Source organism: Equus caballus, chromosome 11 (genome assembly GCF_041296265.1).
Source record: "Equus caballus isolate H_3958 breed thoroughbred chromosome 11, TB-T2T, whole genome shotgun sequence".
In the NCBI taxonomy this organism is placed as follows: Eukaryota; Metazoa; Chordata; class Mammalia; order Perissodactyla; family Equidae; genus Equus; species Equus caballus.
This window is the reverse complement of record NC_091694.1, coordinates 1,328,285-1,354,700: the sequence shown is the minus strand read 5'-3', so window position 1 is coordinate 1,354,700 and position 26,416 is coordinate 1,328,285. Positions and strand designations below refer to the sequence as shown.

Genomic DNA, 26,416 nt, shown 5'->3' with positions numbered 1-26,416 from the left:
CTATGGGGGACTGGCTGGTCCCTGTACTCAAGAGAACCTCAGCCCAGGGGTCTGAGTGCGGGGAGGTCCGGCACCACCAGGCTCCTGCAGTTGGGGGCCTAGGGGGGGCGGGCGTGTAGGGAGGACGAGAAGGAAGCAGGGTAGCAGCTGCCCAGCCGGGATGAACCTTCATGGCCACATCCTTTCAGTTTCCTGCATGAGGTTCTGAGTTAGACCTCAAGAGTAGTGAAACCAAAATTCAAGAAAGGACAGGCCCACCTAGAGGGTGAGGACCCTGGCCCTCGGCTCCCATGGGGCCAGGCCCACCTGCTCAGTAGCTCAAGGGCGGAGCCATTCTGGAGGGAATGAGGGGGCCGAAAACACCACCACAAGCCTGACTTTCTGAACACCGCAAAACCAACCAAGCCACAGCCTCACATACTCACCAAGAGGTGACCGGGGTCAGGACCCTGCAGCCACTGGGCTGCTCCAAGTGGGCCCCAAATTGGGTGCAGGAGACCTGAGATTCTGTGGACCCAGTCGGGGAGCCTGCCCTGGTTCCTCCCTGGATGGGGTGGCCCTGTGCAGAGCCACCAGGAGTTGGCCTCTCGTCTTCCTGTGACAGACCCCAGAGGCAAGGGTACCTGCTCGCCTTGGTCCCTCCCTCTTCTGTTATTGCCTGCTACAGGGGAGGCAGCCCGAGGCCTCTGGGGGCCCAGGTCTGCAGGGCTCCTCGCCGCCAGGCTGCCTGCCACCCCCTCCGCACTGGGTGGCTGGTGGGGAGCAGGGCCAGGCGGTAGGTTCCCTGTTCCCACCCGGCAGGGCTGAGAGCCTGACACAGAGCTCCTCCCAACAAGTTTATTCAGTTGTACACCAGCTGGTCAGGTACAAGATCAAGAACAGTCTGGGGAGAGCAGCGCGGCTGGCCTGGGAAGCAGGGGCACAGCCTCTGGGAGCTAGGCCCCAGGGCACCAGGGACGCGCCCCGGGGCAGAGAGTGACCACAGGGGAGGCGGCATGGTCAGCACCCTGAGGAGGAAAGGGAGCAGCCCACTGGATCACTGCTCCCCTGAAGCTGGCTCCCCCGAGGCAGGGCGGGCAGGAAGTGCCACCTCGAGCTGTGTAGTAGGAGCTTCCCAGGGACAGGATAGGGAGCAGCAGTGGAGCCCGGAGGATGGAAGCTGGGCCTTCCTTGGTATGCAGGGTGGCACTGCTCTGGCCGAAGGTGCCCTCTGCTCATCCTGCCTGCTGGGCAACTCCACTGCGCTGGATGCCCTCTCTGTGCAGCTTATCAGGAAGGGCACAAGGGCCTGCTGCAAAATGGACACCTTGCAGGTGGGTGGGAGGCAGGGTCCTCAGCAGCCCTTCCAAGACCAGGCTGGCTGGAGAGGGCGCTACAGCTTTGTTAACCGTGTGAGTCAAACCCTGGAAGTGAGGGAAGCACAACAGGGAGAGGGCCGTGCTTGCTGGAGGGCTCCGGGTGACCTTCCTCCTCCGATCAGAAGTCATAGTTGTTCTCTCTCTGGGGCTGCACCTCCTGCCGTCTTCTGGCCTCCAGGAAGGCCAGCTCCTTGGCCTCCTTCTTCTGGTTCCGGGCCTCATACTCTAGCCTGGGGGCCGAGTGAGGGTAAGCAGTGTGCCCAGGCCTGGGGTCCCCGCAGCTCTGTGCGCCCCCGGGCCCAGCCGGAGACCTGACCTGTTCTTGATGATGCGCTGGACGATGAGGTCTGTGGTGAGGTCGTTCCCACTGTCGATCTGACGGAAGATGCCCCTTCTCTTGGGCTCCTGGAGGCCAGAGAGGAGTGGAGAGGAGGACCTGCCTCTGGACCCCGAGGAGACTGCCCACTGCCCTGGCCCGGAGGGTGCCCACCCAAGACCAGCACCCCAGTGCGGCGGGCAGTCCCTCCTGCTCCTTGGCACCCTGCCTCCTCATACTGTGGGGCCACCAGAGCAGCACTTATCGTCACGCCCGCCTCCTAGACAAGCGTCAAGGCTCGGGGGCTGTTAGCTGGTCAGCTGAGGGCCCAGCATGACCCACCTGGTACGGGTCAGAGCCGTCCTTGTCAGGCATGACTTCCGTCTTCCCGTGACACACCAGGTCCACCTGGGGAGGGATCGGGGGTCAGGTGCTCCCAGCAGCACCCCACATGGCCCCCTGCCCTCAGAGGGCCCTTGCTGGGAGGCAGCCACAAACATTGTCCACAGCCCAGCCGAGGCCCCCAGATCAGAGAGCTGGCCCAGCCCCTGCCTCAGCCCAGACCCTCCCTGGGACCTGGCTCCCGAGGAGCCTCACCTTGAAGTGGTCCAGGAGCTCTGCTGTGACCGCATACGGGGCCCCAATCACCACTTCCGACACATACTGTGAAGACAGGGAGCACAGCTGGTTAGCCGGGACCCCGCCAGGTCGGAGGGCAGTGGGAGACGGCTTTAAACGGCGGCCAAAGCTTCTGGCAAGGAAACAGACTGGGAGAGAAAGCATTGTGGGCTGGCTGGCCAGGAGCACAAGGCTCCTGTACCCCCTGGGACCCTGAGGGTTCCTGGGGTAGTGGGGGAAGGTGAGGAGGAACAGCTCTGGGGGGGGTCTGACTGTCCCCTCCTCCCGCCTTAGCTGGGGAAGGGGACACTGTGTGGCCTGTCCCACCCAGGGCTCACCCGGCAGGCCAGCACGCTCAGGGTCCGCTCGTGCAGATTCATGATGGGGTAGTTCTTCCCCTTGTAGTGGTTGACCTCCTAGGGCCAGAGTGAGGTGGGGTCAGCATGGTGCTGGCCCTGGGAAGGCCCCAGCTTGTCTCCTCTGCTTCCATCAGCACGTCGGGCCTCGCCCCCACGGACCACCTGTGCCCAACCCCAACCCCAGGGGCCCCTCGAAGGCCCCCGTGCCTTATCAGCTGCCTGGGGGTGAGACCTGGTCAAAATGCAAGCCTGCGATGACGTAGGGCCTCTCTGCCAGGCCATACACCTTCTCCAGGAAGTCCACATGCCCGATGTCTGGGCCCAGGTTAAGAAGCAAGTACAGATGAGAGCAGCTGCCTGCAGGTCTCGGAGCTCTGGCAGGTGCCCTCCCGCCTGCCCATCCACAACACTCCCTGCCCATGGCTGTGCCCCCCAAACCCCATCCTAGTCTGGGGGCCTCAAGGTGTCAGTGAGGCCCCTCCAGGTCCCAAAGCCCACTGGTGCAGATAGGGATGTGCAGACGAAAGGCTTGGGGCAGGGACAGCCCCTCCCAGTCCTGGAGGATACGGAACAGGTCAAAGGCGCCGGCAACATAGATGACCGTCTCCCCTGGCTGGGGCTCCTTCCCAGAGGCAAACTGGATGATCTTCTGGGACGTCTGCAGAAACTGAGAGACCCCTGTCCAGGGATTCCGCCCCCCTGGGCACTGTAAGCCAAGAGGGGTCTGGTCAGCGCCAGGTCTCACAAGCACGTCCCTCGCCTGCTCACACCTCAGGGCCCTCTTCTGAGCCTGGGGCATCTGTCCCCGCCTGTCCATCTGGTCTAGCAGACACAGGTGAGGCATGGAGGAAGCAGGTGCAGGGGCTACAGGCCAGGACTCAAACTGCCAGCCATGGCCTGGCAGCTCGCTCGGTGGCTCGGGGCTGTTTCAGGCAGGGACACTGCAGGCTGGCTGGCAGAGCCTGATCCACAACATGGCCATGCTGGGTGGGGCCCCTGCGGCCAGCAGGACTGTGGCTCCGCCCTGTGGCCACAGCAGGCAATGCAACCAGCCCACCAGGAGGAGGCTGGCGGACACAGCCTTCATGGGGACTCGGCATCCTAAGGCCACCATCTGGTTACCTGGGAGGAACCTTCTGAGCAAAGTGTCACCCTGGCGGGTGTCGGGTGGGGGGGCTACAAAGGGAAGGAGGGCCAGGCCTCCTGGTTAGAGGCCACCTCAGGCAGTCCTTGCTCCTCTTCCAGGCAGTGGCTACTGTGACTGGCTAGTCAGCCAAGCCTGGCGGGCAGTAGCTGGTCAGTGCCCAAAGGCAGGGAGTCGGGTGGAGAGTGAGGCGCTGGGGTGGCCCGGGGGGTCGGGTGATGGCCTGCCTGGCCTGGGCAACACTCACCTTACCAAAGCTGTCTGCGTACTCCCGGTACTCGGAGGACATCTCCTGCGGGAAGGGTGGGTGGGGGTTGAGGGGCTCGCTCTGTTGTAGACATGGCCAAACCCAGTACCCTGAAGCTCGCTGTCCTGGAGTCCATCAAGGGGCAAGGCCAGGGGGTGGTAGGTGCCCCCATCTGTCCCGGCAGTGTCCTCAGCCCAGGGACCTTGGGGGTTCCACCCCACCCCCAAAGACTCACCTGGCTGCTGTGATGGGCCTTGGTCACCAGCAGCATGCGGCCCACAAGGTCCGTGGTGGACACACCTTGGGTGCGTTTGCACTCTCTGGGAACAGAGTGGGGTCAGGGCTCTCATCCTGGGACACACTCGCAAGGCTCCACCTCCAGCTCACCCCACCTGAGGGCAACCCTGCTTGTGGCCAAGTCCACCATGGCCTGGCCCCTGGCCATGCTGTGCACAGGCCGGGCGTCTCCTCACTGCTCTCGGCCGCGACCGAAAACCAGAACCAGGAGAGTGGGGAAAGCCACTGGGCTTTTATTAACTAAAGGAAATAAGGGAAAAGAGGAAAAGCATCGCTAAACCCCAAGTACGCTGTGTTGGGGTGGGCAGGCCAGACTTGGGGTGGCAGTGGCTCTGGTCCCCTTTCTGCCCACTGTCTGACGCTCAGGTCCTGGCTCACTGCACGTCCTCTGTCAAGGAATTACAGGCTGCACTTCCCACTTGGGAGCCGCTGGCTATACTGGCCTTTTTTTTTGGTGAGGAAGAGTGGCCCTGAGCTAACATCGGTTGCCAATCTTCCTCTTTTTTTTTCCCCCTTCCCCAAAGCCCTAGTACATAGTGTATATCCTAGTTGAAGGTTCTTCTAGTTTTTCTATGTGGGATGCCACCACAGCATGGCCTGATGAGTGGTGCTAGGTCCATACCCAGGATCCGAGCTGGCGAACCTTGGGCCACCAAAGCAGAGTGTGAGAACCTAACCACTGGGCCATGGGGCCGGCCCCAACACTGGCTTTTTAAGAGAAAGTTAATTAAAATAAAAAACAGCTCCCAGTTGCAGCTCTACTGTTTCTGTTGCTCGACAGCCAGCCGAGGCCTGTGCCACGGTACTAGACGGTGTGGATCTCTAACACACCCCCTCTGGTTCGTCCTGGCCACATGAATCACAGGCCATGGCCCAGACGGTCCCCTTGCAGCGCCTCGCTTCCAAAGGGCAGACTCACGGTGGGCTTACCTGTACCTCCTGGCCTGCTTTACTTCCTCATAAGTGTCCCGGCCGTCTACAGTCAGCGTGATGTCATCTAAGGGGTGATGCACACACGAGAACAAGGATTCTTAGCCCGTAACCATGAAGAGCTTTCAGGGCTCACAACCCCCCATTCCAGGCCTGCCCTGATGTGGGGGCTTGTTTCTGGGGAAGGATCCAGAGCTTTCTCAGATCCTCAAAGGGCTCAGTGCTCCCCAAAATGTGAGGAGGCCCAAGCACCTCCAGATGCCCCTCTGGTGGTCTGCTCCTGAGCCCACCCTGGGTGCCCAGGCCTCTGGCGTCCCCGCCTTGCCCACTTACTGCCGTGGACACAGAAGTCGCAGCTGTACTTGTCCAGTGTCTCCAGTGTAGTGACATAGGGAGCTGCCGGCACCACCTCGTCCACCCACTTGATGGCTTGCACCATCCTGTACCTCTCCTCCTGCGTGAACACTGGGGGCCCCTTGTGCTTGGAGATCTCCTCTATGGCCAGAGAAGAGGGCAAGGATGAGATGGGTGACCCCCGGAGGGGTGGGCTGCAGTCTCGCCAGCCCCTCCTCAGGAGCCCCTCCCACCACTGATCAGGCTCTGTAACCACGCATGGCCTCAGGGCAGGCAGCTGTCTCTCTCACTGGGCCCTCAGGCCAGGGCAGGACCAAACCCAAGTGGCCACCACTCTGTCCTCTGTGGGCCAGCACAGGCACTTGGGACGTGTCTGCCGGATAGCTGCACAGTGCCCTCACCCAACCAAAGTTCCAAGTGAAGGTGGGAGTTCCCTTCAACAACTGGGTGCTCTGTCCTTAAAGGCTTTGGGGGCCAGGGGAGGGGCGGGGAGTGGGCGGCACAGCCAGAGACTCAATCCGTTGGCCACGCCGCTCACAACTCCACTGGCTCCCCTTGCTTTAGCTTAGGACGTGAGACGGAAGATGGAGAGCGCTGGGCAGGCTTGGCCTGGGCCTGGGGTTGGGGCGAGCTTGCTGAGCTGTGCTCTTCTAGAGGATGGCCCTGGGCCTGGCCCGACCCCTCGCAAAGCCCTGCAGGGTCTTAGTCAACAGGGGTAGCCCCTAGACGGGCCATGGGGCTGGAGGGTGGGCGTGGCAGCCCCACTTACCGTCGGTGTGCACACCCACGATGAGGTAGTCGCCCATGGCCCGTGCCTGGCGCAGCTGGTTCGAGTGGCCGTAATGCACCATGTCATAGCTGTGGAGAGGGCAGGGCCCTCAGTCCCCGTGCTGAGGGCAGGGACTGGGCAACCGGTGTGCGTGTGTGGGGGGCTCAGCCTTGCTCCTCTACAGCTTCCTTGGGAAGCCCTCTGAGAAGCTGCCCCTGGAACGGCTCCCCAGAGTCCAGCTGGGCCTGGGCTTCTGGAGGCAAGGCTGTGCTCACTCTCCACACCCCTGGGCCCTGCACTGGCTTTAGTAAGCATGGTGGGTGCCCAGCTGTGCCCAGCCTGGCTGTGGCGAAGGCCCAGAACAGCCCCCTGCTCCCCACACCTGGGACAGCACTCTGCCCTCAGCTCCTCCCCTCACCAAGTGGAAACTGTCACAGGCAGTCCCTTCAAACTGTAGAATAAATTGACATTAGCTCAGCGGTGGGTTGGACTCTGTACTACCCTGATACAGTCCTGGGGCCAACACAAAACAAAGTCCAACCAATGAACACAGGTGATTGCTGGCTTTGGAACTCCTCCTTGATCCTCCATGGCCTCTGGAAATCAGCGAGGCTCCGCTCTCTGGGGGCCAACACTCACCTCCCTGTTGCCTGGTTCTACAGCTTTTATCCTCAAATCCAGGCGTGGTCAAGAGTGAACTCTCAAATGAAGGCCACAGACGGCACCCACTGCAATGCCTGCATTCCCAGGTGCTTCCTACGTGCGCCGGGGAGAACGCACACACTTCTCTGGGGGCCCCAAGCTGGGCCCTCATGCTTAACTCTGCTTCCTTCCAGCTTCACATTACCTTTGGGGTAGGGGAAGCTGTCTCTGCTTCTCCAGGTGAGTTGGGCTGCCAGGTGTACAGCCATTCTAGTCAACGTTACCTACCACCCTGACCACAGTGCACCAGGCCCCAGCAGACAAGCCTGTGGAGTCACAGGGCTCTGGCTTTGGGGCAAAGGAAGAGGGAAGTCCAAATCCAGGGGCCTAGCCAGCCCCTGTGCTCATTAGATGGGCTGGGCAGGAGGAAGGGTCAGAGGCTGGATGGGGGGATGCACAGCACGGAATGCAGAATGGCGCTAGGTCCAGGGTGTGTCCTAGTCACTGTGGCTTTTTGACGATGGCCAGGGCCAAGGTCAGAATCCACCATACAAAGCCACACTCCCTCTCCCCAAGGTGACTCAGGCGCAGACACAGAAGTACAGCAGCCCCACATGCTCTCAGAAGCCCAGGGCTGGGGTAGAGCCCTGGTCAGACACGGATTTTTCTTTCTCTGCCTCCATCAGTTTCAAAGGTGGCAAGTTATCAGTAGGGGTTAGTCCTCTTATCTGTTGACAGCCCTGAACTTATCTTAAAACCACTCTGGCTGTCTGATTTGCTAGAAGAGAGGATGGACAGGCACTTTGGCTCTCCTGGGGTGGACCCAGGAGCCTGGGGACGTCACTGGGGGTCTTGGGCAGAGTGAGAAAATTCCTGCCTGACACTTGTCCAAACACTTAGGAGAATCTCTCTGGTCTTGTGCTGGTCAAACTGGGACACACAGAACCCTGGGAAGACATTTTGGGTGCATGGCTCCTTGAGAGGGAAAGAGCTCCTAAGGGCACAAAAATGGTTAAACTCATCAAGGTTAGATTCACGCGACTTTGGCCACCACCGTCTGCAGGCTGCGCGGACGCCCTGGCTGGGTTCGTGGCTTAACAGTAAACGTGGGGAAGGGGGCCCTGGGAAGAGGCGTTTCATCACAGTCCTCGGAATCTCCAGCGCTAGGATCACAGGTCCTGCCTGAGTCGTGTGGCCTCACGCCGAGCTGCCCGCGGCGGTACCGGGACAGGACTGCGGTGGCCCCGGGTCCCAGGCGTCCTCGGGGGCCCGAGTCCGCCGCCCGCGCTCGGCCCCCGATCGACGGCCAGCCCCGGGCCCGAGCGAAGGCCAGTTACAGACGCGTCTCCGGCGGCAGCGCAGCGGTCGCCGCGGCCCCGACCCGGCCGCCCGCCCCCAGCGCCCGCCGCCGCGCTCACCAGCCGTCGCACCACACCCGCACGGCGCGCCTGCCCTCCGGGCCCGGCCGCCCGGCGCCGCCCGCCGCCCCGTGCCCGTTCCGGATCATGGCCTCGCAGCGGCGGCGCGGCCCCGCCGACTCGGTGACTACGAGCGGCCGCCGCCCGGCCCGGCCCGGCCCGCGCACGCGCTATCACGCGGGCCTCACCCGCCTCGCGCGGCCAATGGCGAGTCCCGCCCCGCCCACGCCCGCGCCCGCGCCCGCGCCCCACCAGGACTGAGCCCAGTCCCTCCGCGCGCCCTCAGGGCCCAGCCCCGCCCACCGCTCCCAGCCAATGGCGTGCCCACCAGGACCCAGCCCCGCCCCTCCGCCCCCACCCAATAGCATGCGCCACCAGGGCACAGCCCCGCCCCCCCGCCTCCATCCAATGGCGTGAGCCCCCAGGGGCCTAGCCCCGCCCCGCCGCCTCACCCCTCCGCTCCCGGCCAATGGCGTGCGCTTCCCGATCCCTGGAAACCCCGCCCCTCAGCGTGCGGCCAATGCGTGTGCGCACCGTCGTTCAGCGCGCACCTGGCAGAGGGGGCGGTGCAGGACCACGACCACGTGGGGGGCACACAGCCCCTCAAGCCGCCCGGCTGGGCGATGCTGCCACCGACCGTCGGCAGGGCAGTCACTCGGTTACATGCGGAAGACAGTGCAGAGATGTTTAATAACAATAAAAAGGTCCGCTGAGAGCCAAGGCTCAAAACCACCCCTCTGTTGCGTACCCAGTACAGAAAAAGGTTTCTAGAAAGTTAACATTTTCAGTAAGTAGTAGTAGAAAGAGGGTGGAGGCCCCTGAGATTAGCCCCGTGAATGAGGTAAGGCAGCCTGTGCTTCCTCCTGGCCTGCCAGTTCTGTTCTCACAGAAACGGGTGGCTGCCACCTCCACGAAGAGGCTGATGGGTCCAGCATCCTCCACGTCAGGCTCACGCGGGGACAACCACAGCAGTGCAAGGGGGTTCCCCACAAGGACAAATGGCTAATGCGTCAGGGTGAAAGTGTCACCCCAGAGAACTCTCCCCAGGACCTGTGGGGTAGTCCTGGCCCTCATGGCGCCACGTGCCCTGAATAAAAGAGTTCTGGCCATCTGCAAAGTGCCAATTGCTGTTCTTGGTCACGCACCACGCTGACCACGTCACAGTACTTTCTTCCTTTTTGTGCGTTTGGCGCAGCCCCTGCCGAACCAGCCGCCTAGGACCGGGGCTGAGCTAAGCGGTGAGCCCCGGTCCCCAGGCGGAGGCTCTTCCCGGCTTCTGCACAACGACTTCCGACTGTGGCTGCCTTCTTCGCCTGCACGCAGGGGAGTCGCCAGGGAAAAGATGGGGTCCTGCCACCTACCAGAAAGGGAAAGTTGGGTCAGGGATGCCTGCAGGCCTCTCAGTCTTGCCCGCCCCAGGACGGGAAAGCTGACTGAGGTCACCCTGCTTCCCTCCCCCGCATCTGGGCCAGGCTTTGCTTAGAGGGAGCTCCACTGTTCCCAAGCTATAGAAGAGCTGCTGGCGGGGTAAGCTCCCTGAGTAACTCAAGGATCAGCACCCAGACTAGCTCGGCCTCCGAAGAACTCAGTGTCCTCATCAGCGACCGACTGGCCGTGTGCACACAGTGGGGGGCAGCAGTAGCCCCAGGAGGGATGAATCACTAGCAACTCTGGGCCCCACCTTTCGCTTGTTCGGCCAGGGGCAGGTGGACCAGACCCTCTCCCCCTTCCCAGGCTGCAACACTCGGGAGGGAAGGCCAGCTGACTAGGGAGGCACTGCCTACACACTACACCGTGAGGAGATCATGTGTCTGACTGAGATGTAGAACCACATATTATAAACTTAAGATACAAATAAGCACTGATAAAGAAAATGAGCTAAGTTAATGTAAAAAAAAAAAGAAAAAAAAAGGTACAGTACACAAGAGGCCCACATTACAGAACACCACACACATAACATACAAGAATTGCCAGGCCCAGAAGGTGAAGGGATCCTTAATTCTTGAACCCTTTGATTAAAAGAAGTTATTGATTTCCCCTATAAGACCCTGAAAATTCACAGAGAAAGAAAGTGTAAACTTTTTACTCAACACATACACCATGTCTAAATTATCACAAATCCTGTATTAAGGCAGTCTGTTTAAGCTTCCCCAAAGTACGCCAGCTCCCCAAACCAAGTGCCCCGAGATTCTGTTTGACCGGAGTTGCTGAGCACATCCCTTCAAGGCAGCTTCCCGTCCAGGCTGTCTGAGGTAAAGGGGGAACACCCAGGCACACTCCGGCAGGTTCCCTCTCCCCACAGGGAGTCATCTCAGCCAGTGCCTCGGGCGGTCCCTGCAGAGGCCACCATGCTGCAGTCACACCTCAGACACCGTCTGCAACACCTCAGAACTTTCTCTGCACTCAGCTCACGAGAGACAGACACGGCCCATCCGCCAGGGGCAGGGAGGGGGTCTGCCCACGCCCCTCACCTGCTGTACGGGGGGATCTCCAGGCCCAGCTCATCCATGAGGAGCTGCATGACGTCATCACACTTTCCGTGGAGCTTCAGGGCAGCCCAGTCATCCTTTGGGGTCCACTGTGGAGAGGGGAAGGCAAATGAGGGCAGCACCTCACTCCTTCCCAATGGCCTGCTAGCCTTGGCCCCTGGTCGGCCAGACCTCTGTGGGCGTGACTGTGGGACATGAATGTCCCAGGGACTCTCAGGTTCTCCTGTGCTAAGGCCCAGGTCTAAGGAGGGGGCTCTGGGCGCCCAAGTTACCTGCAAGTTCACAATGTAGAGCTTGGGCCGCCGGCTGGGAGGCTTGGTCATGCACCAGAGGCGTGGATACTTCTTTAGCACCTGTGGGAACGGACGGACAGACAGACCACACGCACACCAGGGAACGAGGCTATAGGAAGCCAGATTCCAACGTTGAGCTGGCCAGCTGCCAGCGGGCTCACTCCCATCCCACCCTCACTGCTGTCCACGTACCTTTAAGCTGGAGCCTAAACACAGGATTGTGTCTGCTTTGCTGGCAGCCTGGGTGGCCGCCTCCCAGTTTAGAGGCTGCCCCAGCGTCCCCCTCTCCCCAAAGTGCACGATGGTGTCCCGGAGCTGGGCCCCACACTTGTGGCAGGCCCGGCCTGTCTGGTGTCGGTGCAGGGCAGTGCGCTCCGTTACATCGAACACCCGCACATACTCCCTATTGGGAGTGCAGGCTGTGCAGACCTGAGGAGGAGAGGGCACTGTGACCAGGAGCCGCTGGCCTGCCCAGGCCCCTGAGTCCCAGAAGGACCACTCACTTCAATGTACATGTTCCCGTGGAGCTCAGAGATGGCCGTGCGAGGCAGCCCGCTCCGCAGGTGGAGCCCGTCGCAGTTCTGAGACACCACGTGCTGCACCTGGAGGTAAACAAGGGTGTAGTCAGTCAGCAGGATGGCTGTGTGGGGGGGAGAACTGCTCAGCAGTGAAACTGTCCTGAGCCCAGCCCGGCCCAGAGCCCCAAAACCAGGGGCAACTCTGACCCTGCATGAAGCCTTGAAGGCAAAACCAGAGCAGCAGGCTGGTGCCAGCAGGACTCAGGAGGGCTCTGGGTAGGGAGAGTGCCAGGCCCACCCCCAACAACTGTGATGCATTTGTAGCAGCCAGGAGGGCAAGCAGTGGCATCACCTCCTCTCAGCTGGGAAGGGGCCTGGGGCCAGAGTGATGCTCTCTTAGGTCATTATGTTTCAGGTCCCCGAAGGCCCAGGAGGATCAACCGCTTTGCCACTCAGCTGAAGGTGCTCAGCAGAGGTCTCCATGAGCCTCCCCTGTACCTAGGTGGCTTCTGAGGTCTGTGGGGACAATACAAGAGAAGCACAAGGAGAAGGGCCTACCAGCAGCTCTGGGCCTGAGGCTGGGCCTCCTAAGTGATGATTCAGAGAGGCTGCCCTCTGCTCTTAGAGAGGAAGCATGGGAGGATCAGAGTGAGGCCCAAGCCAGGAGTCTACACCCCTGGGTAGGCACTCATGGGGGGATGGGGGCGGCAATGGCAGTTGCCACTTGGGCAGCACGGTGGCGCTCTGGGTCCCACACCAAGGTCCCAGCACGTACACTAGCTGGCCACACCAGGCTCTTACCAGCTTCTGCTCATGTAAGCGGGCAATGCTCATGTGTGTGAGGGTTGGCTCAGCCTCACTCAGGTCGGCAGCACTGCCAGGAGGAAGGGAAAAGAAGGTGAGGAGACTGCAAGGTCAGGCCCATGCTGCCACTGTTCAATTAGGTGGGAAGGCTGCACTGGGCTGCTTACCTAACACTCCTCCCTTTCTGAAGCAGCGTCCACACTCCATTAGGGCCCCGGTAATCTGGGATAGAGGCTGCCTGCGTGTTCAGAAAGAAGACAAGTCCAATGCAAAGGCATCACTGTAGGGACTGGCAGAATCCCCAAGAATGGGAAGCAAATGTTTCTCCCGACACGTTCCAGGCTGGCCCATGGACCAGCGTCTATTCATTCCACAGGCTCAGCATTTCCTAGTCTAACCTGCCTGAACCCAGATGGAGTGTACCCCATATGGCTCCGTCCCTCTGCCTGGATCCCCGCTCCCACCTAGTCTAGCTCACCGTTCCAGGCTCCAAGGAGCCCCACCTACTCCAGGAACGTCTCTAGCACTGAGAACAACCTGGGCTCTGTGGCCATTCCTGTCCTCCACTCTGAGGGGGAGAACTGGTCAGGCTCATTTGTGTGTCCCCAGGGCCTAGCCAGTGCTCAAGAAAGGTTTTGCAAACGGTGAACCCCTAGGTGGGAGCACTCCTCTGTCCAAATTCTTACACGCTGATGCTATAAGTGCTTCCTGTCCTACCTTCACAAAAATAGGCCAACCTCTCCAGATGAGATAAACACTACTGAACTTCCCAAGTTCCCAATCCAGTGAAACAAAGCCACCAAGAGATGATGACAGAAGACATGCTAGGATCAAGGTGTCTTGTGCCCTCCAGGCTGAGTGACCTCCCTTCTGGGGAGCCCTGTCTCCTCCCTGCTGCTTAAGCTCAGAAAAATGCTTACCCTCATTATTGGTTCTGACGCACTCTGAAAAGGGGAACCTCAAACAGTAACGCTCAGAGCAAATTAACCAGCAGCGGTAGCCACTTGAAGCTCTTCAACGGTTGCTATTACTCCATGTAAATAATCGCATGACAGGAGTTCACATGTGACTGTGGAGGGAGGAGACCCCATTGCCAGGGCTCCAGGTCTTTATAAATTGGAGCAGTCAATGCACCTTACACATTCTTGCTACTGGGCCTCTGCGCTCATCCCTATGTGGAGTGTCTCACTTTGCCTGAAAAAAATCTCACCCACCCTTCAAGGCCTGGACTCAATGCTACCTCCCACAAAAAAACAACAGGATGGGTTTCCCAGCTCTCCGAGACCAGAGAGTGTGCGTGGATTTCCATTTTAGTGACCTAGCACAGCCAGCTTCACATTACAGTTATTTGCTTGTATGCCTTATTATTGTCATCGACAAGCTTCTCAAGGACAGAAACCCTTGGTGTTCACCTCTACTGGGCCTACACATGGCTCACACTCAGCACGCACACATCAATTAAACAAACAACGTGCCGTCCATACTTTCAAAGCTAGTCACATTCCACGGACCAGGACAGTTTCTCAATGAAACTTCTCAAAACCTAATGCATTTCTCCTCTTCACTGGTGTCCTCTAATTCTGACTGCCTTGCTTTCTACTTACCTTCCTTCAACATTCAGAAAACAACGTTTTCTGGGCAATCAGGAGACAGCTTTGGGCTTAGCTGTGCCCACATCACCTGGGGACAGTGAATCAACCTCCTTCACCTTAAAAGAGGTGCCAGCACTGACCTATCATGCCGTGTTTCCACCCCTCTTCCTGTCTTGTCTCTAACTGGGTATAACACAGAGTTCAAGGATTTAAGGGAAGAACCTCAGAGTTGCTCTTTAGTTGACCTTTTCGCGAATCGGTCTGTTCCTCCGCTTAGACTGCTGTGCTCGGTCCTGGAGTCAGTCACCCGGAAGGGGGCGCCCCAAGCCCGCTCCCCGACCCCCGTCCCGGCGGTCGGTCCGGGTTTCCACGCCTCGCCTGCCTACCGTGCTGATCCCCGCGCCCGTGTAGACGACCAGGTACTTGGCGTTGCGGACGGCACCCGCCAGCTCCCGGACCTTCCTCCGCAGCTCCTCCGGGTCGTCGCACACCTGCCGAGACGCCGCCGGTCGTAAGCCCGCCCTGCCCGCCCCACCCGGCGAGGGGCCCGGCCCCGGCGGTCGGCGAACCGGGCGCGCCGCGGGACTTGCCTCCTCCTGCCGCCGCTTCAGGCCCTCGCGCCGCCTGCTCCGGCCCTGCAGCTCGGTCACCAGGTCCTCGCTCTCGGCCAGGAGCCGGCCCTCCTCGGCGCTGCGCTCGGCCGCCGCCTTCCTCAGGATGCGCGACACCTGCGGGCGCGGGGCGGGCGGTGAGGGCGGCACAGGCCGGGGCGCGGGCGCGGGGCGGGCGGCGGCCTACCTGGCGGAGGCGCTCCCGCTGCTGCTCCTCCCGCAGCCTCCGGACCCGCTCCGCAGCCTTGCGCTCCGAGCGGCTCAGACCCCCGGCTGCCATCGCTCCGGGGAGACCCGCGCTTCCGCTTCCGCCTCCCAGCAGGCCACGCGCGGGCGCGTGCGCAGGAGGCCCCGCCCCGCCCTTCCTGCCCCGCCCGCGCGTCGCGCCAAGGAAGCACCTGCCAGTCTCTTTAAAAGGTGTTTATTGATCATATACAAAATAAAGAAAACCTTATATATCACAAACATACACTATGTACAGCAATAAATACCCGGGGCCCGGCCCACTGCCGCCCCTCCTGGACAATAATTTAGCAATAAATACTGCACGGGGCAGGGTGGGCTCGGGCCGCCCAGCGAGGCCCCTCCCCACCCGGATCCTCAACAACCCCACCCGCCCCAGCAGATCCCAGGGTACCCCCACCTCCCCTGGCTTCAGCCCTAGACAGGGCAGGCAGGGTCTGATCAACTCTGCTCGGACCCACCCTCTCAGCGCCAGGAGAGCAGCAGAGCTGGACACACTGGGCAGCCCTTGTCCTGTTGCCCTAAGATGCCAGGAGAAGGCTTTCTGTACCCACTCCCGTTTGGTTAAAGGCTTCAGTTCAGGGACTAGCAGATTGAGGGCACGGGGAGAAGGGCGGGGCTGGGATAGAGGTTGCTGGAGGGGTCGCCCCTCACAGTTCATTCGGCTTGCGCTCTCCTACACTCCAGCTCAGACTGGCAGGACACCCGCGTACCAAGGCTGCTGCTCCAGGGTAGGATGGAAACGTGTGTGACTGGCCTAACAGGTACAGCAGGTACACCCAGGACACAGGCCAGAAGCAGGAAAGGCCATCCATCTCGAGGACATACCCCTGCCTCTGTGTGTCCTCCACTCTCCCCTACTGTTTCAAAACCAGACAGCCAACAGCAAGGTGAAAAAGCGCCAAGAAGAATTATTTAGTGGCTTCTGGGGAAAAAAATCGTTAATGTGTTGGTTCCTTTCACTAAACCACAGCCGAAAAAAGTAACTTACAAGATCCTGGAGCGGAAACAGTGCTGCAGGCTGTGGCTTGGGCTTCCCAGCTGTGGGATGGGAGCTTTGGCCAACAGGCCACCCCAGAGAATGGCAGGCAGCAGGTACAGGATAGGCCTTGACCACCTGTCCCAAAGCAGGCTGTGGCCCATCAGTCCTGTGGGCCAGGGCACTGACCACTGAGGCCGCTGCTGACAGTCAGGGCTGTGCATGCAGACCAGAAGCATGGACCAAGAGCAGAGAAGCCTCCAGGGAAGACCTGGCACCTGGCAGGAACCAGCACACTACACAGCTGCCACGGAGCAGCATCGTCTCACCTGCACCAACGGCAGTGCCACCCGAAGCAGCAGCCAGGGACCGTGGGGAGGTCTCCCTGGGACCAACTCTGGGCAGAAGCTGATCTGTTCCCACCGGGTTCTCCTCTGAAATCTGAGTGTCCACGTTTGGGTAAGGAAGGAGTTGGGCGAGGACAAGATGGGAGGGAAGGTGCATATTATGGTTTACTTAGCAGACAAGTTTGGGAGGCTTGGCCTCAGCCAAAGTCTTCAATTCGCTGTGTCAGAAAAGTTGAGGGGAAAAAGAGAGAACACAACACTCTCACAGTAGGAAAACGGAATTAACGAGAATCAGAAAGACACTAACCAGCCACATGTGGACATAAGATCTACTGTCAAGAAACCAAGGTGAGAGGGAAAAGGGGCAGAGTTGCCCCGGGGGACTGGCTTGACTGGAACAGGATACTCCCCCAGACCCAAGGAACAGTTGCTCCAAATCCACAAACCTTGAAAGAAAGCATGGCCTCACTAACTCCAGAAGCCTCTCTGTACACCAAACCAAAGACCTGCAATTTCTGTGCGGCACACGCCCACCTTCAAACCCTCCTCTCACCTGCCTTGCCAGCCTTCTCCCTCCGCTCTACAGATCTACAGTATGGCATGGGTTCGCAGAGACGGACGACCACCTCCCAGCCGGGACAAAAGTGGGGACCGTAAGTGGACATGTTGGGCTTGTCCTTCCCCCTCCAAGGCAGGGCAGGACCTCTCTTTAGGGAGTCTCATGACGAGGTTTCAACTCACTGCTGCTACAACCAACATCAACAACTCTCACCTAGACCCCAGGTAAACAAAGCCAGACTGCAGGGAAGGGGAAGAAGCCACTAAGTGATTCAGAGTCAATGGTCAAAATCTCCACTGCAGACCGACCCAGGCAAACCCGGAGCGTCTCTGAGCATCTGGCGCAAGGAGCCCACAAGATGACAGAAGTTGACAGCAGGTCCCTACTCTTATCTCCCAGGCACACTGGGTTAAACCCCGCCAGGCCACACTGTTTTTCTTTTCACCAGCCCACACTTCTGTGCTTTTCAGGGGTTCAGGGCCCCTAGAGAAGCCAACTAGAGACCCCAAGGAGAGGCCAAGACAGGGCAGTAGCCTTTTAGGGACGGGAATTGCGGGCAGCCCTGTCATGCGCCTACAAGGACCTTCCCGAGCCAAGGCTGGAAGACAGGCTGCCTCCACCAAGTGACTGTGATGGGGAGGTGGGCTCAGCCCTGGAGAAAAGCACCTCCACAAGCCAAGCAGTGGATCTCTGGAAGACACAGATCCCAAAGGGTGGCAGAAGAAGGCCCAAAGCCAAGAGCTGCCAGCATGTTCAGGGGGAGATGAGGAACAGGACCTGGCCCTGGAGACTGTAGCCCTTGTCTGGCACTGTTGGAGATCCCCCAGGCAGGAATAAGGGGCTGCCCCAGGTGGACCCCCAAACCACCTGGTTCTGCCTGCGAAGCACCGCCCCACAGCATGGAAACAGTTCTGGGATAAGTGGGCCCCCGGGGTTCCCCTGCTGAGGCCCACATGAAGCCCCCAGGAACAAAGCTGGGCTCTGCGGCCAGAGACCCAGTATAGCGATTGGAGGCCAGAAGGAAGACGGCTGGGAACGGCTTGGCCATGGCCCTGTGGGCACCCACAGTGACTCCTTGGTCCCTGCAAAGCCCCCATCCAGGGCCAGAGACCGTGGGCATGGAAGCAGCATGGGGGGCCCCCAGGACGGCCCCCAGAGTTTCACCTACCCTGCCACTGGATGAGCCCAAGACCAAGATACACATGCGAAGCCACGAGTTAGCAGGGGTGGGAGCAGCAGAGTCCCACATCTGACCCCCTGGGGCCCTGCGGTGGGCGCCCAAGCAGAAGAGGCCAGGCTGGCGGGCACAGACCCCAAGCTGCGCTGGAGCAGGTGTTGCCAGGCACACTGGCCCAGGCCCAGCAAGCCAGCAGAAGCAAAAACACAACCAAATCCAAAAAAACAGACACGGAAAACAGACACAAGAAGTGACACCCACAGGTCAAAGGTCACCAGAAGCACCAGCACGTGACGCTGCACAAGACCTCACCAGGCACAGACGACACCACGGCAGCGGCAAGAGACGGAAGCAGGAAGGGCAAAGGAGTAAGTCACTTTCGGTACAATTGCAAAAGAGAGCAAAGAGGACAGGTCGCGCCTCCCGGTCGCTTGCGGCTTTGCTTTTTTTTGTCTTTTTTCAAACTAAGTTTTATAAATAATGTCTGATAACTCTGTGTATATAAAAACTAAACTCCAACAGCCACAAAGACTTGTTCGTAAGTTTACAAGAAAGAGATTTTTTTTCTTTTTTTTTCCTTTTTTAAACTAGCAAAGTTTCTATTATACTTTCTTCCCTTTTCCATTTACATGGTCAAATGTTCTTGCTTGTTTTTTTTTTAAAAAGACAGTTTTATAAATACTCTGCAGCTCTTTTTTTTTCTTTAGCCTTTAAACATATAATTTAATAACTTCGTAAAAGGAACTTCTCTCTTTTAAATAAAGGGCTATGTAACCACACAAATAGGTCATGTAAACAGTGACACGGGACCCATCGCAGGACACTGGACACACCCTCACGTACGCTCACAACCAGTGATTTGGTCTTGTTCAGTGCAATGCGTCAGGCGCAAGCGCCGCGGCCCCTGGCCCACAGCCACACGCCGCCCCACCCCCAGCACCCCGGCTGGCGGCCCACCCGTCCAGGGTCCTCAAGGACACCTTACTCTTCAGAGCAGAGCCCATCTACGCCTGCTGGCTGAGCTGAGAGTGAACCACCCAGCTCCCACCAGCCCGGCAGCCGTGAGGGCCGGTCGGCCACTTGGGAGTGGAGAGCAGCCCTCCCTGCTCAGGGACACACGAGCCCCAGAGCACTCGCTTGATTTTTCTCTCTGTCCATTCCCACAGGGCCAACTCTGGACTCCAAGCCCACATGGCCTTGGTTCAAAGGGGGCTGGGGCGACCCCACGTCACCGCCGAACTGACCAATCCCAACGTACAAAACACACGATGACAACGACGAGATCAAAGGGGCTCAGCCCGGCGCCCCAGGGGTGCAGGTTGTGCTTTGCAGGGAAGGGAGGAGGTAGGAGAGGAAGAGGAGAGAAGAGGAAGAAGAGAGGAAGAAGGGGACAGGGCTGCCGAATTCGCCATGCGCCTAACGGCCCCTCACAGACCCGCCTGGGCAAGCGCGCGTCCCTACGACCGGGCGTCCGTCTTGGACTTTACTATTGTGATGACACTGGTGGCAGCCACCTTGCCGGGAACGAGGGGACCCAAGCCGGCAGCAAGGGGGCCCCGAGCTGGCGCCACGGGGCTGCGGGCCACGGTCCTGGCGAAGTTCTGCAGGGCCTCGTACTTGGAGCGCAGGGCGTCGAGCTCCAGCTTCATGCTGGCGTTCTCCGAGGCCAGCTTCTCCACCTCCTGCTGCAGCTCCGCTTTCTGCTTCTCCAGCTCCTCCTTCTGGGTCACCCGCTTCACACGGCAGCTGGCGGCATAGCCGCGGTTCTTCAGCGTGCGTCGGCGCTGCTTCAGCTGGATGATCTCCTCCTTAGACAGGCCCCGCAGGTGCTGGTTTAGCTCCCGCACCGACATGGTCACCAGCTCCTCATCAGTCAGGCTGGTGCCATTCTCGCCCGGCTCCCGCTTCACCTGAGGATGGCACAGCGCACGAAGTCATGGGCCAAGCGGGGCGGCCACCCCTGTGCCATCCCAGCCCCAAGAGACCACCCACCCTGTCTGCTCACCTTCAAGGCCTTGTTTCCTTTATTGGGGGTCGTCATAACCCGGGGGCACAGCAAGCAGGCACTCTGTGAGACAGGGAACAGAGGTCAGAACCCTGGAGACTACCCCTTTCCCTCCTGTCCACACAGAGCCCGTGAGCTCCCTCATACCCTCCATCCGCCCAGGCAGGTGCCCAGCCCCCAGCCTTGCCCCTGACCAGCCCGTTCCCCTGATACCTGGTCCCCAGGACCAGTCTTTGGCCTTGGCTCTCCCAAGCTGGGCTGCTCCCTGTCCACTCTGTCCCTAGGGAACCAGGTGGGAGGCCAGGAGGGTTTGATGGGGGAAGGGAAACTGAAGGGCTGTTAGGTAGGCAGAGACAAGAAGAGGGGCCACGGAGAGATCAGAGGATGCGGGAGGGGCCAGCCTGGAAGGAAGCCGGGAGCTTTAAAAATAACCCCAGTGCGCGCCCCAGAGCGCGGCTGTTCCTGGCGAGTCATGCTGACTCAGCACATTGCTCTGCTCCCTCACTGGCCTGGCACTCCTCGAGGCCGCCAGCCAACACAGCCCCAGGGGACCAGAAGCCCTAGCAGGGAGCTGCTGGGGCCAGAAAGGCAAGCCTGGCCAACAGCAGGTGAGGGCTGGGCCAGCGACCCTGTGCAGTGTGTACTCCAGGGTCCAACCTCCTATAGCCACCTCCACTAAGTGGGCTGGCCTGGGACAAAGTGGACCGTCTCCACTGGGGACTCAGGAGAATCCTGATTCTCCCAGAGACTTCTCTCTTTGAAGAGCAGCAAGTGGGCATCCAGCTAGCTCGGACTCTGTTTCCAGCACAGGCAGGAGTTCCCGGACCCTCCAGGTGGCAGGGACTCCAGCTGGGAGGAGCCTGGCCCAAGGCCCCTCTGGCCCTCTCTGTCCACCCCTGCTGCTGATGGAGTAACCATCCTGTGGCTTTGGGTTGCAGCATCCTGCGCTTCTACCCCACCCTACCCAGGGTATTTCACAAGAGTGCCCACAATTAGCCATCAGGGGGCCTGCTGAGTCCCCTCTGGTTCCTTGCCTAGGCCAGTGCCCACAGGGCAGGGAACAAAGACAAAAGGGCTGGGGGCTAGACCAAAGCCCTGCTCCCAGTCCCCCTTCCCGCACCTGCCTGAAGCCCTGCCAAGGACATTTTTGCAGACCCAGTCCTAGAATACCTGGCTCAGTCAGCCCCTACCAGAACCTTGGCCAAGAATGGCCTCCCACACCCCGCCCCCTACTTTCTAAGTTAGACACAAGGAGGTAAACGGCTAGAGGACTAAGACAGACTGTGGTCTGTACCCCTCCTCTTCCCCAGGAAGCCACAAGCCCTTCAGGCAATTCTGGGCTGGGGGCCTTCTTACCCTCATCAGAGAGCTGAAGTGTGGGCTGGGAGGGGAAGGGACAAGTTCGCTCCAGAATCGAGACCCCACCTCACCTAGCCTTGCGCCAGGTAAGGCTGCAGGCAGAAAGCGGGCAAGAGGCACCTCCCCACAGCCAGGTCCCCCAGGGGTCTCAGGCAGGCCCCGAGGCACCATTGTTCCAGAGCAGAGGATGGGGCAGACCAGAGCTGCAGGGTCCCCCCCCCCAGCCTTGAGCCCAAGTCGGGGTGCAGGGATACTGCCCTGTGTCCTACCACTGTCAGCCCAAAGGAAAAGCCCTGGCACCAGCTTTTCCCACCCGCCATCCTCCCTCCACCCCCAAATGCTGAGCACAACGGTGACTTCCTGAAGAGATCACACGAAAAGTGCCAAGCGTGGCGGCTGGGAGCCGAAAAGTGCCTCCTCGACAGATTTCACCCTCCGTGGAAGGCCTGAACTCAGCACAAGTGCAGCCAATCGCCTCCTCATCAAAGGTGCGTGTGGTGGGGGAGGGGCAGGTCTCAGCAAAGCCAGCACTTCCAGCCTCCGGGCCTGGCCTCCCCTACCACCTAGGGACACACACTGATGGGACGGTGATAGCCTCTAGAGATGGGCTGGCAGTGATAGCTCAGGGCATCCTTAGTAACCAGATGGAAGGGCTCCCAGAGGCTGAACCAATGAGAAACGGCCCCCATCCCCACCAGCCCTCCTCTTGGTCCTGAAGGCTGATCCAGAGCTGGCGCCGGGTTAGCCTCCCTGCTCTGCTCCCCTAGAGGCTGAGCCCACCTCATGGAGGAGGCACAGAGGGTCCCAAGGGCCTTCCACTCAGGCTCAGAGCCAGCCAGGAAGGGGAAAGAGGTTTGGGCAGCTCCATCCCCTTCCGCTATGCCCAAACTCCAGGGCATGGACACTAGGCAGGAGGCAAGCAAGCCACCCCTGCTCCTCCTGGCCTGCAAACCCTGTGACCAAACCTCTCAGGCAGGTGTAGCCTTGGGCGTTCTGGTACCCTCGCCTAACCCAGCCTCGCTCCCACCTCCTCCAGAAGCTCTCAGCCACTGAAAGTCACTCTGAAAAAAGTCTACAACTCATTTCCACAAAGCATACGCAACCAAGAGACTTAAAGAAATACGTCTCCAGGAATCTGCATTTTCCTGGGGCATAAAATCCCAGCCAAGAGATCAGCTGAAGTATTAAAACATTTGGCATCCATAAGCCCAGGGCTAAATGTGAATGTGTGGGTGGGGGCATCCCTGGGGACACACTACAAAGGCCGACCTAAGCTAGCCAGGAACCCCTGGGCAGGAAGGGTCAGCTCTGGTCTAGAGGAAACACTCTCTCACCTTTAGAGGCCAAGAGCCACCCATACACCCAGGAAAGGTGGCCCAGGCCACATCACTCTTGGGCTGTCACTCCCCAAGAGTCCCCAACACCTGACCTGATACCCACCAGGGCCACGTTTGTCACTAACCTGCTCAATGCTGAGCCCCAACCCCAGGCGGGACAACTTTGGGGTGACTGAGAACTGCATTCTTCCACGACATGCCGTGCACACCAGCCCACCAACTGTGCCCAGAAGCCTAGGCACCCTCGCAGCTACCACCGCCTGCAGCCCAAACCCAGACCCTAAGGCCTGGCTGCCAAGAGGTGCAAGGCCTACGCACCAGATACCTTGCTCCCCAGGCGTCCAAGTCCTGCTGCTTCCTCTCATTTGCAATTTCCTGGTAGAGCTGCGCCTGCTTGCCCCCTGCCCTGTCCACGGTCACCCAGGGCTCAAGCACAAGTACTCTTCTTTCTCCCACTGCCTCCCGCTCTGGCCAGGGTGTATCCCTCTCCTCCCTGCCCAGGGGCTGCCCAGCCTGGCCAACCAGACAGTCACAGGGAAAGCCTGCTTCCCAGCCCAGCAAGCACGGCCCCCCTAAGCTCCTCCCCTCCTGTAACTCAGAACTATTTCCCAGTTTGGGGAACTGTCCCAGACACGGGTCCGGGACCAGCTGCCAGAAAAGAGGATGCCTAGGAAGGGACAGACAGGCCAGAGACTTCACCTTCCAGACCAGAAGATAAGCTGCAAGGTGGCCCCTCCACTTCCTCCTCACTACTGCACACCAACCCAAACTTAAAGAGGCGGCCCAGCCCCTGAGCCCGGACCATTCCCCAGGTCCCCACGGTTTCCCTCCTACCCCTCGTTTCCCGGCTTCTCAGGCTCCGAGGCCCCTAGCTCAAATCCCCCCAGGCATCAGGATGAGCGAGTGACCTCATGCTGATGACTCAGCAAGTCTCCCTCTGGGTTCTGGCACGCGTGTGACGGAGCGAAGCCGGCGCAGCAGGGTCTTTCCAGCACCCCCCACCCCCAGGTGTGGCCCCCTCCCCCGACTCGCCAAGGACCCCTCGCCCAGGAAGCGCTGACACAGACACCTGATGAATCAGCAGCTCGAGCAGGGACCCGCGGGCTCTTCCGCGGAGCCCGGGGCGCCCCACTCGACCCCACCCTTTCCTCCCGCCACCCCGGCCGCCCCTCCCTCCAGGACGCCCGGGGCTCCACCGAGCCAGCCCCGCGCACGCCCCGCCCCGAGCTCCGCCAACCTCCGCGCCCCACCCCTAGCACTCCGGGCGCAGGGGCCAGGATCTTCTCCCGAACGGTGGGGAAGTCGAGGCACGGGCCGCCAGCGGGGTGCAGGCAGACCCGAAGCCAGGAGGGCCCGGCCCGGGCCGCCCCGGTCCACCGGGAGGAGCCGCGGTCCCGCCGCGCCCCCAGGCCCAGAGCCCCCGCCCGCCCCGCATGCCCGCCGCCCGACCCCGGCGTCGGCCCGGCCCGGGGCCCGCCGCCGACTCACCCACCACACTGCGGGCCCGGGCGGGCCGACGCCGGGGCGGGGCGGGGGGCGCTCCGAGGCCGCGCGGGGGCTCCGGGCCCGGGGGGGAGGTGCTCGCTGCCTGCGCGGGCCGGGCCGAGCGCGCTGGGAAGGCCGGGCCGGACCAGGCTCGGGATCCGCCGCCGCCGCCGCCGCCGCCGCTCCACAGACGTCACATGATGTTTGGTCACGTGGGTTCCATTCATGAAGCGGCGACGCGACCGGCCGGGGCTTAAAGGGGAAGGCGCGGCGGCGGCGGCGGCAGCTGCGGCGGCGGGGGCGGGGCGCGCCCGTACTGCGCTTGCGCGTCCGGGCGCCGTCGCCCCGGCAACGCCCGCCGCGCCCTGCCCGGGCGGGGTCTCGCGGGACTGGCGCGAGCGCGCGCACCTCGGTCGGCCACGCCCACCCTCAGCCCCCTACACACACCCCTGGCCTCAGAGGCGGGGCCTCCGGGCTCTGCCGAGGCGCCTTCCTGACCCTGCTGTGCACATACTTTCACTGGCCGCGTGTCCAGGGGGCAGGTGCGGACCCGAGGGCCCCATGCGTTACGGAGAGGACCCTCATGGTGTTTCTGATGCTGCATGGCAGGCTCTGCAAGCATTATTACCTCGCCTAACTGGGGAGCCCGCCTCAGCCCTGCCAGGAAGAGTGGCCAGGCTCACAGACAAGCAACAGGCGCTGAGAAGTGACGGACTTGTCCAAGATTCAAACTTAGATCTGTTCAGGCCTCCTCCAGGATGCTCCAAGTAGCGTGGTTGGCATGGTCTGTTTTCACCCAACGCCCCAAGAACTCACATTAGTGACAAGGACTCAGGTACCTGGCTCAGAGTGGGTGCGTGGTGAACATCTGTTGAATTAATGGCTGATGTAGGAATTGTACCTTTCCTTTCCTGTTTTATGAACCTCTGTCTGGAACTCAGTTCATGCGTGCAGCTCTGCTCCTACCCTTCCTGTAAGGAGTTCCCATTGCTGTTCAAAATTCCCAAATAGACGACGAAGGGGAAGAAGGGAAATAAGAGGGATCCAGATTCTACTTCCCAATTCTGGCTTTCTTAAGGGTAAAGCCAGGAAGGGTAACCCACCCTGCTGGGCAGACCAACAAGACCCAGGTGAGCTGACAGAGGGAGGAGGAGGGACTGGCTGTGGGGTCCTTGTGGGAATTCAGTGCCACTGAATGAATGATGAAGGCCAACCAAGGAGGCCCTGGAAGCCAGAGGGCATAAAGGTGTCAGAAGCACTGCCTGCCGGACTCCAGGAGCTTCTCTCTGAACCCACAGCCCCTTGTCACCCTCTGCTTTGTTAGGCTTGCATGTGGTTCTCTTATCATCTCATGCTCTTTAGGGCAGGGCACGTCCCCCTGCACTGGGCACAGCCTGAGTTTCACACACTATAGGGGTTTCATATACCCATGACATGACTTCTAAAGCCCTTAGCTCTTAATGTACAAAAGAGGGAAGACTTGCCCCTGAGGCCAAGAGGGCAGTCCTGTTGGCTCCATCTCCTCTATCCTCCTCACCAGTGAGTGCCAGTTTCATTCTCCTGGTCCCCCTCAGTAGCGATGTGGACTCTGAGCTCTCTCTGGGCTGCAGAGATATGGCAGACCCCATCTGTTGACAGGGTGCCACCCAGCCTGAGCCAGAAGAAGGGTGCCATCGGGAAACACTGATACCCAGGTGATTTGGCCCTGGGGCTGGGGGCCACCACAGGGTAGATGCTCCCTGGGCTAATCCTCACTCACATTCCTTCACCCTTGACTCCTCAATCCAAACAGGATGGAGTCTGGCTGCCACTTACATGTGGGAGGTGACTGGGAGGCCAATTTAGGAGTCATCCGCCGCCCTGCTCCTTCTCCCTGAGGGAGCTCCTACTCTCCAGAAGGGTCTCCCTCCTCCCCGTCTCCTCTCTCCTGGGAATAGACGCAGCCAGGAGCTGCTGACCCATTTGTTCTGGAACTTGAGCTCAGCTTGCACGGGGGCATAGGACAGGGGTCAGCCTGGCACAGGAAAGGACTGGCAGAGACGGGCAGGGCAAAGGCCCCAGCCAGGCAGGCAGGAGCCTAGGGCAAGGTTCCAATTAGGAAACCGAGGCAGAAGCTGGATCAAGCAGAGGGAGCTGGCTCTTCCACTAGGCTTACCCAGCCCATTG

The 26,416-nt window shown here is 60.4% G+C and overlaps 3 protein-coding genes across 15 annotated transcripts; all 3 read right to left on the bottom strand.

Annotated features, from left to right (window-relative positions):
• Window positions 1-823: 823 nt before the first annotated feature.
• On the bottom strand, window positions 824-8,663 carry PCYT2 (phosphate cytidylyltransferase 2, ethanolamine). Of its 2 annotated transcripts, XM_023651761.2 has the most exons (13): window positions 8,453-8,663; window positions 6,393-6,481; window positions 5,603-5,764; window positions 5,270-5,336; window positions 4,278-4,362; window positions 4,043-4,087; window positions 3,219-3,357; window positions 2,884-2,966; window positions 2,631-2,708; window positions 2,272-2,337; window positions 2,017-2,082; window positions 1,675-1,763; window positions 824-1,588 (listed from the first exon to the last, which is right to left on the bottom strand). In XM_023651761.2, exons 1-13 carry the CDS (start codon window positions 8,539-8,541, stop codon window positions 1,477-1,479), a joined length of 1,170 nt encoding a protein of 389 aa, XP_023507529.1. In that variant the 5' UTR covers window positions 8,542-8,663; the 3' UTR covers window positions 824-1,476. The 2 variants fall into 2 exon arrangements, with proteins under 2 accessions (XP_023507529.1, XP_070081878.1); XM_070225777.1 differs by lacking the exons at window positions 2,884-2,966; window positions 3,219-3,357 and having other exon boundaries at window positions 8,453-8,627.
• A 460-nt stretch (window positions 8,664-9,123) lies between these two features.
• Window positions 9,124-15,102, bottom strand: SIRT7 (sirtuin 7). 2 transcript variants are annotated; one of them, XR_002811259.2, is made up of 11 exons: window positions 14,947-15,102; window positions 14,739-14,876; window positions 14,535-14,639; window positions 12,724-12,794; window positions 12,554-12,626; window positions 11,738-11,836; window positions 11,427-11,663; window positions 11,214-11,294; window positions 10,924-11,030; window positions 10,415-10,500; window positions 9,124-9,809 (listed from the first exon to the last, which is right to left on the bottom strand). XR_002811259.2 is itself a non-coding variant. In XM_023651760.2 (10 exons), the coding sequence occupies exons 1-10, from the start codon at window positions 15,037-15,039 to the stop codon at window positions 9,611-9,613; spliced, it is 1,203 nt and encodes a 400-aa protein (XP_023507528.1). In that variant the 5' UTR covers window positions 15,040-15,102; the 3' UTR covers window positions 9,124-9,610. The 2 variants fall into 2 exon arrangements, 1 of the variants encoding a protein (XP_023507528.1); XM_023651760.2 differs by lacking the exon at window positions 10,415-10,500.
• A 3,654-nt stretch (window positions 15,103-18,756) lies between these two features.
• Window positions 18,757-24,460, bottom strand: MAFG (MAF bZIP transcription factor G). Of its 11 annotated transcripts, none has more exons than XM_023651762.2 (3): window positions 24,254-24,460; window positions 20,070-20,132; window positions 18,757-19,974 (listed from the first exon to the last, which is right to left on the bottom strand). In XM_023651762.2, exons 2-3 carry the CDS (start codon window positions 20,103-20,105, stop codon window positions 19,522-19,524), a joined length of 489 nt encoding a protein of 162 aa, XP_023507530.1. In that variant the 5' UTR covers window positions 20,106-20,132; window positions 24,254-24,460; the 3' UTR covers window positions 18,757-19,521. The 11 variants fall into 11 exon arrangements, with proteins under 11 accessions (XP_023507530.1, XP_023507532.1, XP_023507531.1 ...); XM_023651764.2 differs by having other exon boundaries at window positions 24,258-24,385; XM_023651763.2 differs by lacking the exon at window positions 24,254-24,460 and adding an exon at window positions 24,003-24,172.
• Between the last annotated feature and the right edge of the window lie 1,956 nt (window positions 24,461-26,416).